Source organism: Diabrotica undecimpunctata, chromosome 9 (assembly GCF_040954645.1).
Source record: "Diabrotica undecimpunctata isolate CICGRU chromosome 9, icDiaUnde3, whole genome shotgun sequence".
NCBI classification, from domain to species: Eukaryota; Metazoa; Arthropoda; class Insecta; order Coleoptera; family Chrysomelidae; genus Diabrotica; species Diabrotica undecimpunctata.
This window is the reverse complement of record NC_092811.1, coordinates 17724409-17740582: the sequence shown is the minus strand read 5'-3', so window position 1 is coordinate 17740582 and position 16174 is coordinate 17724409. Positions and strand designations below refer to the sequence as shown.

Here is a 16174-nt window from a genome sequence, read left to right as displayed (position 1 = left end):
TTCGCTGCTTGATCAGTTTTCGATTAGGTAGGCTTGTGTTTCTGTCGTAAGCGGGAAATTGCATTAGGTAATTAAAATTTGAAATTTTCAACCGGTTTTGTCTTTAATAACTTGGTAGAACTCCGTAATCGTACTTAATAATTTAGTATTTATTCAGTATATCTTTCTATATATCAGATATCGGAATCTTTATCAAATCAAATATTTCTATCTCTTAACAATGTTTTCATCTTTTCTTTTTTACTAGATACCTAACTTAGGAGCTTTATCCGCCTATTTGATGAGTTATGGTGCGTTGTTGACAACGATTACACTATTGGTTCACAAATTAACCACTTCTTATAGTTTTCAGAATTCATTTCGTCATGATAGTCTCCACTTGTTGGTTATGATTTCAACCTTTCACAAAACCATTCTTATTAGCCAGTACCATTAATTATAAGCCTGTGCCTCTCAGAACCGAATTTTCGAAGGCCTTCTGCGCTTTCATTACTCCTATTATATTTTTTACTGTAACTACAACCCAACTCTATCTGTGTTAGTTGTGGGGTGATCGCAGTAGCTCTATAACCGATGCAGTCGGTCCCAAGCCCGGAAAAAAGAGGAGGGATAGAGTAACACCCCTATAAACAATCATCCAGCAGGCCCCGCAGATAGCCCTCTGTGAGGATCCCATTAAAAATGGCAAAGTAAAGAAGCATATACGTAGCGTCCTTTCCAGAGTGGGCGGCTGCAAACAGCTACTGCCTTCATGTTAGATTCGATTGAACTCAAAACAGTGATTTCAGTAAGAAATCACACTGTTAACTATGTCTTAGGATATTGCTAAGCCAAAGAAATAAAAAATCACGGACCCCATTCCCAGGCAGTCCATTGTTGGCAAGCAGCGCTAAAAATCCCCTGGTTCAAAATAGCAAAATTCCTTTTTTCCCAATAAATCTTAGAATAATGCTCTTACAGCTTACGCGTCACTCTATTTACTATTAACCTTAAAGGGCACCTTAATATTTGCTTTAGAAGTTTGGAAGAGAACTTTCACTGAATCAAATTGAACACAATAAGCAAATTATAGTATTGATTTTTCATTTAGTTGCATTTTACTTTATTTAACTGAGGATTATAATTTTAGGTTCCCCTTGTAAAGATATGAAAATTGATGCCAGTAGCCTATTAAAAAATCATGATAGAAGTGACAGTAATTTAAACCAACATATAACTTCCACTACCAATGTGAACACTGGAGGACAACATTTTATATGTATCATTTCCAAGAAACCATTGTCAAACAATTATTGTTTCGAACAACATATGAGGATACACACTAATGAAAAACCATTTGAATGCGAAATTTGCACCAAACAATTTTCAATAAACAGTTATTTAACAGTACATATGAAATTGCATGCTGACGAAAAACCATTTAGATGTGACATTTGCAGCAAATATTTTTCATCGAAACAAAGTTTAAAAACTCACATAGCATCGCATACTTTTGAAAAACCATTTGAGTGTGAAATATGTACCAGACAATTTTCAACAAAGCATTATTTAAAACAACATATGACAGTGCATACCGATGAAAAACCATTTGAATGTGAAATTTGCACCAAACAATTTTCAACAAACAATTATTTAACAGTACATATGAAATTGCATGCTGATGGAAAACCATATGAATGTGGAATTTGCAACAAACAATTTTCAGTAAAAGATTATTTAAAAAGACATATAATGATAGTGCATGTTGGTGAAAAACGATTTAGTTGTGAAATTTGCAACCAACAATATAATAGAAAGCAATCTTTAAATCGTCATATGACAGTGCATACTGGTGAAAAACCATTTAAATGTGAAATTTGTACCAAGCAATTTTCAACAAATGATAATTTAAAACCGCATATGAGAGTGCATACTGGTGAAAAACCATTTAAATGTGAAATTTGCACCAAGCAATTTTCAACAAAGGAAAATTTAAAATCACATATGAGAGTGCATAATGGTAAAAAACCATTTGAATGTGAAGTTTGCACCAAACAGTTTTGGATGAAGAAAGATTTAAAAGTACATTTGAGAGTGCACACTGGTGAAAAACCATTTGAATGTGCAATTTGCAATAAACAGTTTTCAATGAAACCATATTTAAAATCGCATATGAGAGTGCATACTGGTAAGAAGCCATTTGAATGTGAAATTTGTACCAAACCGTTTTCGAGGAACATATTGTTAAAAACACATATGAGAGTGCATACTGGTGAAAAACCCTTTGAATGTGATATTTGCACCAAACAGTTTTCAACGAAACAACCTTTAAATAGGCATATGAGAGTGCATACTGGTGAAAAACCATTTGAATGTGATATTTGTACCAAACGATTCTCAACGAAACAAGTTTTAACATCGCACATGAAACTGCATACCGATTAATAACCATTAGAATGTAAAATTTGCCCCAAACAGTTGTTAACAAAGGTTAGTTTAACAATACATATGAAATTTCATACTGGTGAAAATATTTCAATGTAAAATTTGCAATAAACACTTTTTAATGAAACTATATTTAAAATCGCATATGGGAGTGCATACTGGTAAAAAACCATTTAAAGGTGGAATTTGCGCAAAACTTCCGTGTGAATCAGGTTTCGTCCGTGAAGACGATTGTCGTGTTTTCGGCTGGGTATCTTTTAATTCTACGTAAATAATTTACGACAGGGGAGAGAGAATGACAGAATTCTGCCAACAACACAACATGGTAGCGACAAATACATGGTTTAAATTACACCCTCGCAGATTGTACACTTGGACTTCACCACAACACAATGAAAACAGAGTAATCCGTAACCAAATAGATTACATATTGGTCAACAAAAGATATCACAATGCAATCATCAGTGCAAAAACATATCCTGGAACTGACATCAATTCCGATCATAATCCTGTTGTTGCAAAAGTTCGCGCAAGATGGAAACTAATAAAGAAACAAAAACCTCAACACCAACTATTAGACATCCAATTATTGAAAAACGACACCATATATCAGACAGTAAATAAAGAATTAAACAAAAATTTAGGAAATATCGACCACAATAGAATTAGCGAGTACGATGACATAAACGTTCTGTGGAAAACTATTAAAGAACAAATGAACAATGTAACGGAAAAACATCTAAAAGTAACACCTAGAAATAACAAACAGGAATGGATGACAGAAGAGATTTTACAATTAATGAACAAACGAAGAGAATCCAAAGGAAAAAATGACAAGGACGGAGAATACAAAAGACTAAATAGAATAATTCGAAAAAAAATAACCGAAGCAAAAGAGAAATGGCTGGAAACAAAATGCGTGGAAATAGAAGAACTACAAAAAAGGCACGATTTTTTTAATTTACATAAAAAGGTAAAAGAGTTTACATCGACTACCAAGAGAACGACTTTTCACACCATGCTGAACACGGATGGCAAACTGCTAGAATCAACGGAAGACAAACTGAAAGAATGGGAAAACTATATTAAAATTCTTTTTCACGACATACGAGAAGAACCAAGATTGGAAAATAACAACGAAGGGCCAACAATTCTGAAATCTGAAATCATAAATGCAATTAATCATCTTAAAACAAATAAAAGCCCAGGTCCAGACGGAATATACCCAGAAACGTTAAAATTAATCAGCGAAGAAAATATCGAAATATTTGTCCTTTTATTCAATCGCATTTATGATACAGGTAAAATACCCCAAGATTGGCTGGAGTCAATATTCATCCCACTACCAAAAAAGCCAAACCCACAACACTGCAATGAGTTCCGTCTGATAAGCCTTATGAGTCATGCAGTAAAAGTCCTACTAAAAATCGTACATAATCGTATCTATAGAAAGTGCGAAACAATCATCGGAGACGATCAGTTTGGATTCAGAGCCGGCATGGGAACGAGAGAAGCCCTGTTCAGTTTACTAGTTCTCGCCCAAAAATGCTACGACCAACAGAAAGATATATTTATATGCTTTATAGACTTCGAAAAAGCATTTGATAGAGTAAGACACGACCTACTATTAGAACGTTTGCAAGAAGTCGGTTTAGATGGAAAAGACATCAATATCTTAAAAAACTTGTACTGGAACCAAAACGCCAGAGTTAGGATCGAAGGTTCCACATCCGCAGAAGTAGAAATTAGGAGGGGAGTTAGACAAGGATGTGTTCTGTCGCCTCTGCTGTTTAATCTTTACTCCGAGTTTCTATTTAAAGAAGCATTGGAGGATTCCAAGGATGGAGTCAAGGTGAATGGCGTAAATATCAACAGTATCAGATACGCCGATGATACAGTGCTAATTGCGGATTCCGACGTAGGTCTACAACGACTCATCGACAAGACCAACTCGACCTGTGAGCAATTTGGTATGAAAATAAACATTAAAAAAACCAAAGTGATGTCAATCCGAAAAAATCAAAACGTACCTCAACCTTGCACAATAAATGGGCACATTTTAGAACAGGTCAATAGATTTAAGTACCTGGGATGTTGGATCGATAGCAGCCTAAATCCTGATCTAGAAATAAGATCGAGAATAGAACAGGCCAGAAAATCTTTCGAAAAAATAAAAAAACTGCTTTGTGATTCTCGAATAAAACTCGAAATTCGACTACGTTTATCAAAATGCTACGTCTGGTCGACTCTTCTATATGCAGTTGAAACGTGGACCCTAAAAACATCAACCGTAAATAAATTGGAGGCCTTTGAAATGTGGATCTACCGGAGAATGCTCAAAATTTCATGGACATCGCATACCTCAAACGAAGAAGTGCTGCATAGAATAGGCAAGGAAAGAGAACTTTTTAACACAGTAAAAGTTAGAAAAACATCATACCTAGGCCACATACTGAGAAATAATAAGTACCAATATGCCCAACTTATAGTGAAAGGAAAAATCGAGGGAAAGAGAGGCCTAGGAAGGAAAAGACTATCGTGGCTCAGAAACATCCGACAATGGACAGGGCTAAATTTTGAACAGCTAATAAGAACAGCTGAAGATAGAGAAGATTTTAAAATTGTAGTAGCCAACCTCCATTGAGGAGAGGGCACTTTAAGAAGAAGAAGAAATAATTTACTCGTAATTTTTTGTACATCGTGCTTTTCGATTAAAATGCGACGATAGATTCTGTTTTTTTTTTTTTCAACGAAACCCCAAATAACGAATTTGTTTTGTTAACGTTTTAGTTCTTTGTAAATAACCACATTGTTCAGTAATTCAGTATTTTTTATGTAAGTGGTTAACTGCTGGTGCTATTTTCTCCGTTATGCGAAAATTAATCATAGTGTGACGAAGTAAACTCTAATCAAATGCATTCATTTAAATTTTTGATGTCTTTGTTGATTTTGGCAGAGAAAACACTTTTTCTCCAGAATTAACTTGATGACCTTTACCAACAATTATTTTTATAGTTGAAAGACTCACAGTGGTACCTGCATAAAGAGGTATCATTACAGCGCGTTTCTACACTTTACTTAAATGAATTAATAAGAATTGTCTATTATCATATTTATATCATAACGTTACAACACTGCCAAAAGTAATCGGCAAAATGTCCCCACTTTTTGGTATTTTTCCACTGCGCACCCAGAACTCACATCTCTTCATTATTTTAGGCTAGCGTACATTATACTGATTAAATAGATACTTATACTTTTAGGTGTCTCTTGTAAATATGCAAACTGATGCAATCACCCCATTAGCAGATCATGCTAGATATAAAAATAATTTAAACCAATATTTAACTTCCACTACAAATGTAAAGACAGAAGAAAGTATTTTATATGCATCATTTGTAAGAAAAAATGATCACAAAAACTGAGCAATTGTGTTGAGTGAAAAAATCACTTAGAAGTATATATGAAAGTACACACTGGTGAAAACCCTTTTGCATGTGAAATTTGCGCCAACTTTTAACAAACACGCATCTAACTGAGAGTGCATATTGGTGAAAAACCTTTCACATGCTGTATATCTAGCAAAGAGTTTTCACATAAATTGAGCTTGAAACTTCATCTGAACACGCACACTGGAGAAAGACCTTTCACGTGTAAAATTTGCAATAAACAGAGAACTTTACGAAGCCATAAAATATTGCATACTGGTGAAAAACGTTTCGCATGTGGAATCTGTATTAAACGATTTTCAGACAAATATTTGCTATAAACAGTTTTCAGTAAACAGAACCCTAGCTAATTATATGAGCGTACTTCTGGTGAAAAACTTTGCACGTGCAAAATATGCAGGAAGGATAGCCCTCTGTGGGGGTCCCTTATGTAGGGCTGCAGATGAAACTACAACGATGATGAAGGCGGATAATAAGAATATTAAAAACGACATAGTAGAGAAGCATATACGTACCCAGAGTGGGCCGCTGCAAACAGCTACTGCCTTCATGTTAAATTCGATTGAACTCAAAACAATGATTTCAAAAAGAAATCACACTGTTAACTATATCCTAGGATATTGCTATGGCAAAGAAATACAAAATCACGGACGCCATTCCGAGGCATTCCATTGTGGGAAAACGGCGCTAAAAATCCCCTGGTTCAATAGCAAAATCCCTTTTTTTCCCAATAAATCTTGTAATAATGCTCTTACAGCTTACGCGTCACTCTATTTACTATTAACCTTAAAGGGCATCTTAGTATTTGCTTTAAAAGCTTGGAAGAGAACTTTCGATTCTTGTTTTGCCAAACTGAATCAAATTGAACACAATAAGCAAATTATAATGTTGATTTTTCATTTAGTTGCATTTTAATTTATTTAACCGAGGATTATAATTTTAGGTTCCCCTTGTAAAGATATGAAAACTGATGCCAATAGCCTATTAACAAATAATGATAGAAGTGACAGTAATTTGATCGAATCTATAACTTCCACTACCAATGTGAACACTGGAGGACAACGTTTTATATGTATCATTTGCAAGAAACCATTGTCAAACAATTATCGTTTAGAACAACATATGAGGATACACACTAATGAAAAACCATTTAAATGTCAAATGTGTACCAAGCAGTTGTCAACGAAACGTGGTTTACAATTGCATATGACACTGCATACTGGTGAAAAACTATTTGAGTGTGGAATTTGCAATAAACAGTTTCCAATTAAACGGTATTTAAAATCACATATCAGAGTGCATTCTGGTGAAAAAACATATGAATGTGAATTTTGCAAAAAAAAATTTTCGACAAAGGATTATTTAACAATACATATGAAATTGCATGCTGATGAAAAACCATTTAAATGTGAAATTTGCACCAAACAATTTTCAACAAACAAATATTTAACAGTACATATGAAATTGCATGCTGACGAAAAACCATTTAGATGTGACATTTGCAGCAAACATTTTTCATCGAAACAACGTTTAAAAAGTCACATAACATCGCATACTTTTGAAAAACCATTTGAGTGTGAAATATGTACCAAAAAATTTTAACTAAAGGATTATCTAAAACAACATATGACAGTGCATACCGATGAAAAACCATTCGAATGTGAAATTTGCACCAAACAGTTTTCAATGAAACGGCTTTTAAAATCGCATATGAGAGTGCATACTGGTGAAAAACCATTTGAATGTGAATTTTGCAAAAAAAAATTTTCAACAAAGGATTATTTAACAATACATATGAAATTGCATGCTGATGAAAAACAATTTAAATGTGCAATTTGTAATAAACGGTTTTCAATTAAACAATATTTAAAATTGCATATAAGACTGCATACTGGTGAAAAGCCATTTGAATGTGAAATTTGTACCAAACTGTTTTCGACGAAGAAAGATTTAAAATTGCATATGAGAGTACACACTGGTGAAAAACCATTTGAATGTGAAATTTGCAATAAACAGTTTTCAGTGAAACCATATTTAAAATTGCATATGAAAGTGCATACTGGTGAAAAGCCATTTGAATGTGAAATTTGTACCAAGCCGTTTTCGACGAAGAAAGACTTAAAATCACATATGAGAGTGCATACTGGTGAAAAACCATTTGAATGTAATATTTGCACCAAACAGTTTTCAACGAAACAAGCTTTAAAAAGGCATATGGCACTGCACACTGGTGAAAAACCATTTGAGTGTGAAATTTGCACCAAACGGTTTTCAACGAAACATGTTTTAAAATCGCATATGACACTACATACTGGTAAAAAACCATTTAAATGTGGAATTTGCAACAAACAGTTTTTAATGAAACTATATTTAAATTCGCATATGAGAGTGCATACTGGTGAAAAACCATTTGAATGTGATATTTGCACCAAACAGTTTTCAACGAAACAAGCTTTAAAAAGGCATATGGCACTACACACTGGTGAAAAACCATTTGAATGTAAAATTTGTCCAAAACAGTTTTTAACAAAGGTTAGTTTAAAAATACATGTAATGAAATTGCATACTGGTGAAAATATTTCAATGTAAAATTTTCAATAAATGTTTTTAATGAAACTATATTTAAAATTGCATGTGCATACATCCGTGTGAATCAGATTTCATCCGTGAAGACGATTGTCTTGATCCCCTGCAAACGTAAAAACAGAAGAAAACCGTTTTGCATGTGAAATAAGCACGAAACATAATACAGTACTGGTGAAATTTTTTCACATGCAAAATAGCCTTAAGACAGTAGGTATTCACAATCACATAGTTCTATTTTAAAAGCACTTTTGGAAAACTAAATATAAATTTGTAACCTTATGTTGTAAAAAGGCATTCCTTATCATCAGATACTTTCCGCTTCCTTAAAAAAAATCACTTCCGATTTCCGCTTCCTCGCTTCCTTTTGTCTCAAAAAAAGGAACTCAATGATGTACAGCTGGTTCCTAAAATACTGATACGACTCTTAGTAAGATTTGTTCATTTTGATCAGTATATTTGATTGATCTGACATTATATTATATTTATTATGACAGACAAATAATAAAATAAACAAACAATTAATTATATATGTTAATTTATAAATTGTAATAATTATTAAGGTCTAAATTTTAATATTATTTTGAATTACTGCATTTTATAAAGAGTATATAAATACCTAATAGTTTTTACATAAAATAGGTTTAACATAAAAGAGTTGTTATTATTTTTAAGGAATAAAACAAGCGACTTAAAAATATATTAAAGCAAGAAATGTAACCAAATTAAAAGATAACTGGGCACTATCAGAGGCAGCAAAACATTTAACAGCAGAACCACAGTTTTTCTATTAATAAAAAATGGTGGGAACAAGAAACTCTCGAAAGAAAGCTAGAGTCTGGAAGAGCAAAACTATACTAAATTTAGGTACCTATGGTACCTATTTTATGTAAAAATAAAATTAATATTTTGTAATATCTCCATCATCACATTGATAACAACTTATAGTCTTCGGTCCATCCGCGTGAAAGGAACTATGAAATTGTCTTCTTCAGAGAGCTCTTCCCAAACCTGTTGTATATCGTGACACAGCCATTCAGCATCTGTAGCTGGGCCAAAGTAAAGTTTCGATGTTGTTATTTTGGAGCCCTTGGTTTATTATATTTGCCCAACAAACCTGCCATCAATTCGCCATACCATTTTCACTCCTCTAAATGAAATCCATCCCCATACATTGGCGCTAAAATGTCCTACTGCTCGATGTCTATCAACATATAGATGATTAAATCTATATTATCTGGTCTATACACCCCAATTTTGCTCTTTTTAAAAAATTGAAAAATTTTTCTCATCTGTAAATATTACTCTGTCCCAAAAAATCTTGATTTTGTAGCTGATGGTTTAAAGGAAATATGTCTTGATTGCTTTTGTTGTGGTGTGAGAGCTTGTTTCTTTACTGCAGTTCGGTATCTAAAACGATGCTTAAATTCTGCGCCAAGTTGTTGTCTTTCTTCCCGGAAACTGTGACATAAATAATTCTTGCAGTTTTCGCATTTTCAAAAGGATTCGCTTCTAATCTCTCCAAAAGCGTACGATCTTCATGAGCAGTAGATATTTGTGGTCTTCCAGAACCTTGCTTTCTTTCGAGAGTTTCTTGTTCTCTCCATCTTTTATTAATATTAAAAACTGTTATTCTGCTTACGTTAAAATGGTTTGCTACGGCAGATAGTTACCAACCATCTTCTAATTTCGTTACAATTCTTGCTTTTAGTTCTTTGCTAGCACGTGGAGTCATTTTTGAGGCCGAATAGAATACATTATCTGACAAATTTTAAGATTTAGTAGTAACAGCGACAGTATGTAAATAATAAGTATTTATCCTTCAATACACTGCTTAATTTTCTAGAAAATACGCTTTAAGAGTCGTATCAGTTTTTTAGGAACAAGCGGTACATATCTCTCGGCATGATTTCTCCCGCACACAAAAGTTTTAGTAATCTCTCTGTCTCACCTTCCGAAGTATGTAATAGTAAAGTAATTTTAATTAGTATTTAGTTGTGTATTAGTTCAATAAATTGTTAAAGAAAAGTTTACTGTATAATTTCATCCCCACAAGACATAGAATCAGCAACATACAAACCAATACTAAAACCCTGTGAATAAATGAATTTTGACAGGTATAGAATAGAAATATGTTTTATTGTCACCGAAAATTGTAAAATTTTCAAAACCAAAAACATTCAAAACAATGACAAACCATTCAAAAACTAAAAAAAAAATAATTATAGCCAGAATGATTGCCAATATTCGGAACGAATAGGCACTGAAAGAAGAAGAAGACCAAAGGCGGGAAAGTGAATGACCCCTTCCAAATTCTACGCCACTGGCGGCATTATTATTTTATCACAATTTTTCGATTCTCCAATATTTTCTATGTAAATATTATGCTCTTCGATCTTCAACTGAGACTAAGTGCTACGTGTGGTCAGTGCTGCTATATGGCGTAGAGGGCTGGACACTCAAAACGAGGGATATAAACAGATTAGAAGCTTTCGAAATGTGGCTCTATCGCCGTATCCTAAAAATACCATGGACAGCGAAAATCACAAATGTAGATGTCCTTAGAAGAATAAACCAAGAACGCCAACTTTTCGAAACCATCAAGAAAAGGAAAAAATCGGTTGCCTGTAAAGTCGGTTTTACGGGCGAAGATTTTACGTGACAACGTCTTTTTCTCGGTAGAATATTTATTGATATGAATATTATTAAATTGCACAATAGGAACAAGGAATTGAATGAAAATAAGAATTGCACAAATTTTAACTATAGAAATATATTTTGTTTACTAAAACATTGTACATGTAAACTTAAACTTAACTAATTTCTATTTGAGTGATTTTGTTGAGGATAGGACGATGATAGGAGAAATAGCATCAATTTGAGTGGGAGAGAGACGCAAGGCATTCGCCGGTCCGGCGGGCCTCTCTCTCGTTCGGTGACTCATCGTAACAGACGTGAGCGGGCGTTACACTTTTTCATGAGTGACTCCGAGCCACAACCTAATTTAAGACATTGTCACGTCAAAATAACAACAATTAAAATTACATAAATCGTCAATATCACGTTTAAGTTGCTGCATGTGATACCCAAATATATACAAAAATACTTTAGTTGCTTGTACCTAAACGTACTGTAATAAGTGACAAGTGTAGTTTCTTACTAATGTCTAGAGCCTGACCCACTACTCTGAGCCGCGTAATGTAGGTTGCCTATTATGAATTTGAATCGGGGAAATTACTGACAGACATACGCATGATGTCGAAGGAAGTTTTTCTATGTAAACTCATGTGGCAAAAGTATATAGAAAGTGCCGGTTGAGATATCGGAATCTTTATCAAATCAAATATTTCTATTTCAACAATGTTTTCGTGTCTTCTTTTTTACTAGATATATAACTTAGGAGCGTTATACGCCTGTTTTATTGAGTTATGGTGCATTGTTAACAACGATTACACTATTGGTTCACAAATTAACCACTTCTTATAGTTTTCAGACTTCATTTCGTCGTGACAGTCTCCACGTGTTGGTTATGATTTCAACCTTTCACAAAACCATTCTTATTAGCCAGTACTAGCAATTATAAGCCTGTGCCTTTCAGTAGCGGATTTTCGCTTTCATTACTCCTATTATATTCTTTACTGTTTTACTGTAACTACAACGCAATTCAGTCTGTGTTAGTTGTGGGATGATCTCAGTAGCTCTATAACCGATGCAGTCAGTTCCAAGCCCGGAAAAAAGAGGAGGGATAAAGTAACACCCCTATAAACAAACAATCCAGCTGGCCCCGCAGGTAGCCCTCTGTGAGGATCCCTTGTCGAGGGCCGCAGATGAAACTACAACGATGATGAAGGTTGATAATAAGAATATTAAAACCGGCATAGTAGGGAAGCATATACGTAGCGTCCTTTCCAGAGTGGGCGGCTGCAAACAGCTACTGCCTTCATGTTGGATTCGATTGAACTCAAAACATTGATTTCAGTAAGAAATCACACTGTTAAATATGTCCTAGGATATTGCCAAGCCAAAGAAATAAAAAATAACGGACCCCATTCCCAGGCAGTCTATTGTGGGCAAGCGGCGCTAAAAATCGCCTGGTTCAGAATAGCAAAATCCCTTTTTTCCCAATAAATATTAGAATAATGCTCTTACAGCTTGCGCGCCACTCTATTTACTATTAACCTTAAAGGCACCTTAATATTTCAAATGCTTGGAAGAGAACTTTCGATTCTTGCTTTGTCAAACTGAATCAAATTGAACACAATAAGCAAATTATAATATTGATTTTTCATTTAGTTGCATTTTACTTTATTTAACTGAGGATTATAATTTTAGGTTCCCCTTGTAAAGATATGAAAACTGATGCCAGTAGCCTATTAACAAATCATGATAGAAGTGACAGTAATTTGAACCAATCTATAACTTCCACTACCAATGTGAACACTGGAGGACAACGTTTTATATGTATCATTTGCAAGAAACCATTGTCAAACAATTATCGTTTAGAACAACATATGAGGATACACACTGATGAAAAACCATTTGAATGTGAAATTTGCACCAAACAATTTTATACAAACAATTATTTAACAGTACATATGAAATTACATGCAGACGAAAAACCATTTAGATGTGACATTTGCAGCAAATATTTTTCATCGAAACACGGTTTAAAAACTCACATAACATCGCATTCTTTTGAAAAACCATTTGAGTGTGAAATATGTACCAAACAATTTTCACGAAAGGATTATTTAAAAAAGCATATGACAGTGCATACCGATGAAAAACCATTTGAATGTGAAATTTGCACCAAACAGTTTTCAGCGAAACGACTTTTAAAATTGCATATGAGAATGCATAGTGGTGAAAAACCATTTGAATGTGAATTTTGCAAAAAAAAATTTTCAACAAAGGATTATTTAACAATACATATGAAATTGCATGCTGATGAAAAACCATTTGAATGTGGAATTTGCACCAAACAATTTTCAATAAAGCATTATTTAAAAAGACATATAACGATAGTGCATATGGGTGAAAAACGATTTAGTTGTGAAATTTGCAACAAACAGTATAGTAGAAAGAAATCTTTAAATAATCATAAGACAGTGCATACTGGTGAAAAACCATTTGAATGTGAAATTTGCAATAAACGGTTTTCATTGAATCAATATTTAAAATTGCATATACGACTGCATACTGGTGAAAATTCATTTGAATGTGAAATTTGTACCAAACTTTTTTCGATGAAGATAGATTTAAAATTACATATGAGAGTGCACACTGGTGAAAAACCATTTGAATGTGAAATTTGCAGTAAACAGTTTTCAAGGAAACAAGCTTTAAAATTGCATATAACACTGCACACTGGTCAAAAACCATTTAAATGTGAAATTTGTACCAAACCGTTTTCAACGAAGGGAGACTTAAAATCACATATGAGAGTGCATACTGGTGAAAAACCATTTAAATGTGGAATTTGCGCCAAACAGTTATCAACGAAACATGCTTTAAAATTGCATATGACACTGCACACTGGTCAAAAAGCATTTAAATGTGGGATCTGCGCCAAACAGTCTCTAACAAAACAAGCTTTAAATATGCATATGAGAGTACATACTGGTAAAAAACCATTTAAATGTGATATTTGCACCAAACAGTTATCAACGAAACAAGCTTTAAAATTGCATATGACACTGCACACTGGTCAAAAACCATTTAATTGTGGAATTTGCGCCAAACAGTTTGCAACGAAACAAGCTTTAAATACGCATATGACACTACACACTGGTCAAAAACCATTTAAGTGTGGGATTTGCGCCAAACAGTTTGTAGCGAAACAAGCTTTAAATACGCATATGAGAGTGCATACTGGTGAAAAACCGTTTGAATGTGAAATCTGCACCAAACGGTTCTCAATGAAACACGTTTTAACATCGCACATGAAATTACATACTGATGAATAACCATTTGAATGTAAAATTTGCCCCAAACAGTTGTTTGAGGCAAATAGTTTAACAATACATGAAATGAAGTTGCATACTGGTGAAAATATTTCAATGTAAAATATGCAATAAACAGTTTTTAATGAAACTATATTTAAAATCGCACATGAGAGTGCATACTGGTGAAAAACCATTTAAAGGTGGAATTTGCGCAAAACTTCCGTGTGAATCAGGCTTCGTCCGTGAAGACGATTGTCGTGTTTTCGGCTGAGTATCTTTTAATTCTACGTAAATAATTTAGTCGTAATTTTTTGTACATCGTGGTTTTCCATTAAAATGCGACGATAGATTCTGTTTTTTTTTTCAATGAAACCCCAAATAACGAATTTGTTTTTTTAACATTTTGATTCTTTGTAAATAACCACATTGTTCAGTAATTCAGTATTTTTTATGTAAGTGGTTAACTGCTGGTGCTATTTTCTCCGTTATGCGAAAATTAATCATTGTGTGACGAAGTAAACTCTAATCAATTCATTTAAATTTCTGATGTCTTCGTTGATTTTGGCAGAAAAAACACTTTTTCTCCAGTAACAACTTGATGACCTTTAAAATACTTTAGTTGCTTGTATCTATTTTTATACTTTATTTCCTATTTATTCGGTAAGAAACTCTTCCACTGAATAATATTGTCTTTCAGATAGATTTAAAAAATTTAAATTACAGTTATGTCGTAGCTTGTCACAAATTTCTCAATTCGAGTCTATGCTGTATTGTTATTTATTCTGTGGTTTAACCAAGTTTAACCTTTTCATGTGAAGATTCGAAATATTTCGATTTCGAACGCAGTCGTCTTGCACATGCGCAGTTGACTGATCAGGTTCCTATAAATAAGGCTGATTTATAAACTTTACGTTGGCGTCGGCGCTGGCGCTGGCGCTGAACCAACTTTATCTTTTGATGTTTACCGTTGTAGCACAGAAATACACCAACCCTTCTGTGATTGTAGTCACCATCACAGAACATAAAAAAACGGGTGCGGCAGTGGTAGAAGTTATACTTCTATACACACGTTCGTCGTTACAAATTTATATGGCAGTCAATCTGCACAATCATTACATATGTAATGCTATAGGTAAGAGAGAGCAGAAAGAGAAAAAGAATTAGGTATACAGGTATATGGTGCATCGTTTGCTGTATATGAACATTTGACCTGTAATAGGAGAATAGTAAGTAAATGAAGGATTGAATCAATATTTTAATGAAAGTATATATTTTTATTTTCATCCACAGTGTGGAAACCACTTATGGAATAAAATTGTTTGTGTCCTTATTTTAAAAAATAATAAAAAATGTTGAGATACATTAACTTTTAAATTTAAATGTGCGCTTTTTAAACATACATTTGAATGTACAGGGTGATCCACGCAAGTCTGGCATAGTCCATAATCTGTATTTTAAATGAAACACCCTGTATATTTTTATGTTTTTAAAAGCTCCTTAATAACCTGATCTCAACGAACTATGTCATGTAGGGTCTATTATGAATATTACAAGGTGAAATTTTGAAATTAAGTATAATTTTGTTCAATACCCGAGGTAATTGATTCGACTACATTAAAATAAATGCTCAAAATGTTCTTCACCTTCTTGTTAGCAATAACACAGTCTCCTATAAAACTCGTCCCGAACTTTGTTTAAAGTTTGAGGTGAAATATTCCGCATTTCTGTAGTTACCCTTTCTTTGAGGTCTTCAATGCTAGTTGGTTGTGTTGC

General features: G+C 33.6%; 2 protein-coding genes across 3 annotated transcripts in view; both read left to right on the top strand.

Moving 5' to 3' along the window:
• LOC140449617 (uncharacterized) overlaps positions 1-2698 on the top strand; it is a 34402-nt gene extending 31704 nt beyond the window's left edge. Inside the window, exon 2 of the mRNA XM_072542848.1 lies at positions 1130-2698. Within this exon, the coding sequence (XP_072398949.1) occupies positions 1147-2424 (1278 nt within the window). The 5' untranslated portion in view covers positions 1130-1146 and the 3' untranslated portion in view covers positions 2425-2698. The remainder of the gene's footprint in view (positions 1-1129) is intronic.
• LOC140449616 (uncharacterized) lies at positions 2390-14750 on the top strand. Of its 2 annotated transcripts, none has more exons than XM_072542847.1 (2): positions 2390-2469; positions 12789-14750. In XM_072542847.1, the coding sequence occupies exon 2, from the start codon at positions 12806-12808 to the stop codon at positions 14420-14422; it is 1617 nt and encodes a 538-aa protein (XP_072398948.1). In that variant the 5' UTR covers positions 2390-2469; positions 12789-12805; the 3' UTR covers positions 14423-14750. The 2 variants fall into 2 exon arrangements, with proteins under 2 accessions (XP_072398948.1, XP_072398947.1); XM_072542846.1 differs by lacking the exon at positions 2390-2469 and adding an exon at positions 8282-8405.
• The last annotated feature ends 1424 nt before the right edge of the window (positions 14751-16174 follow it).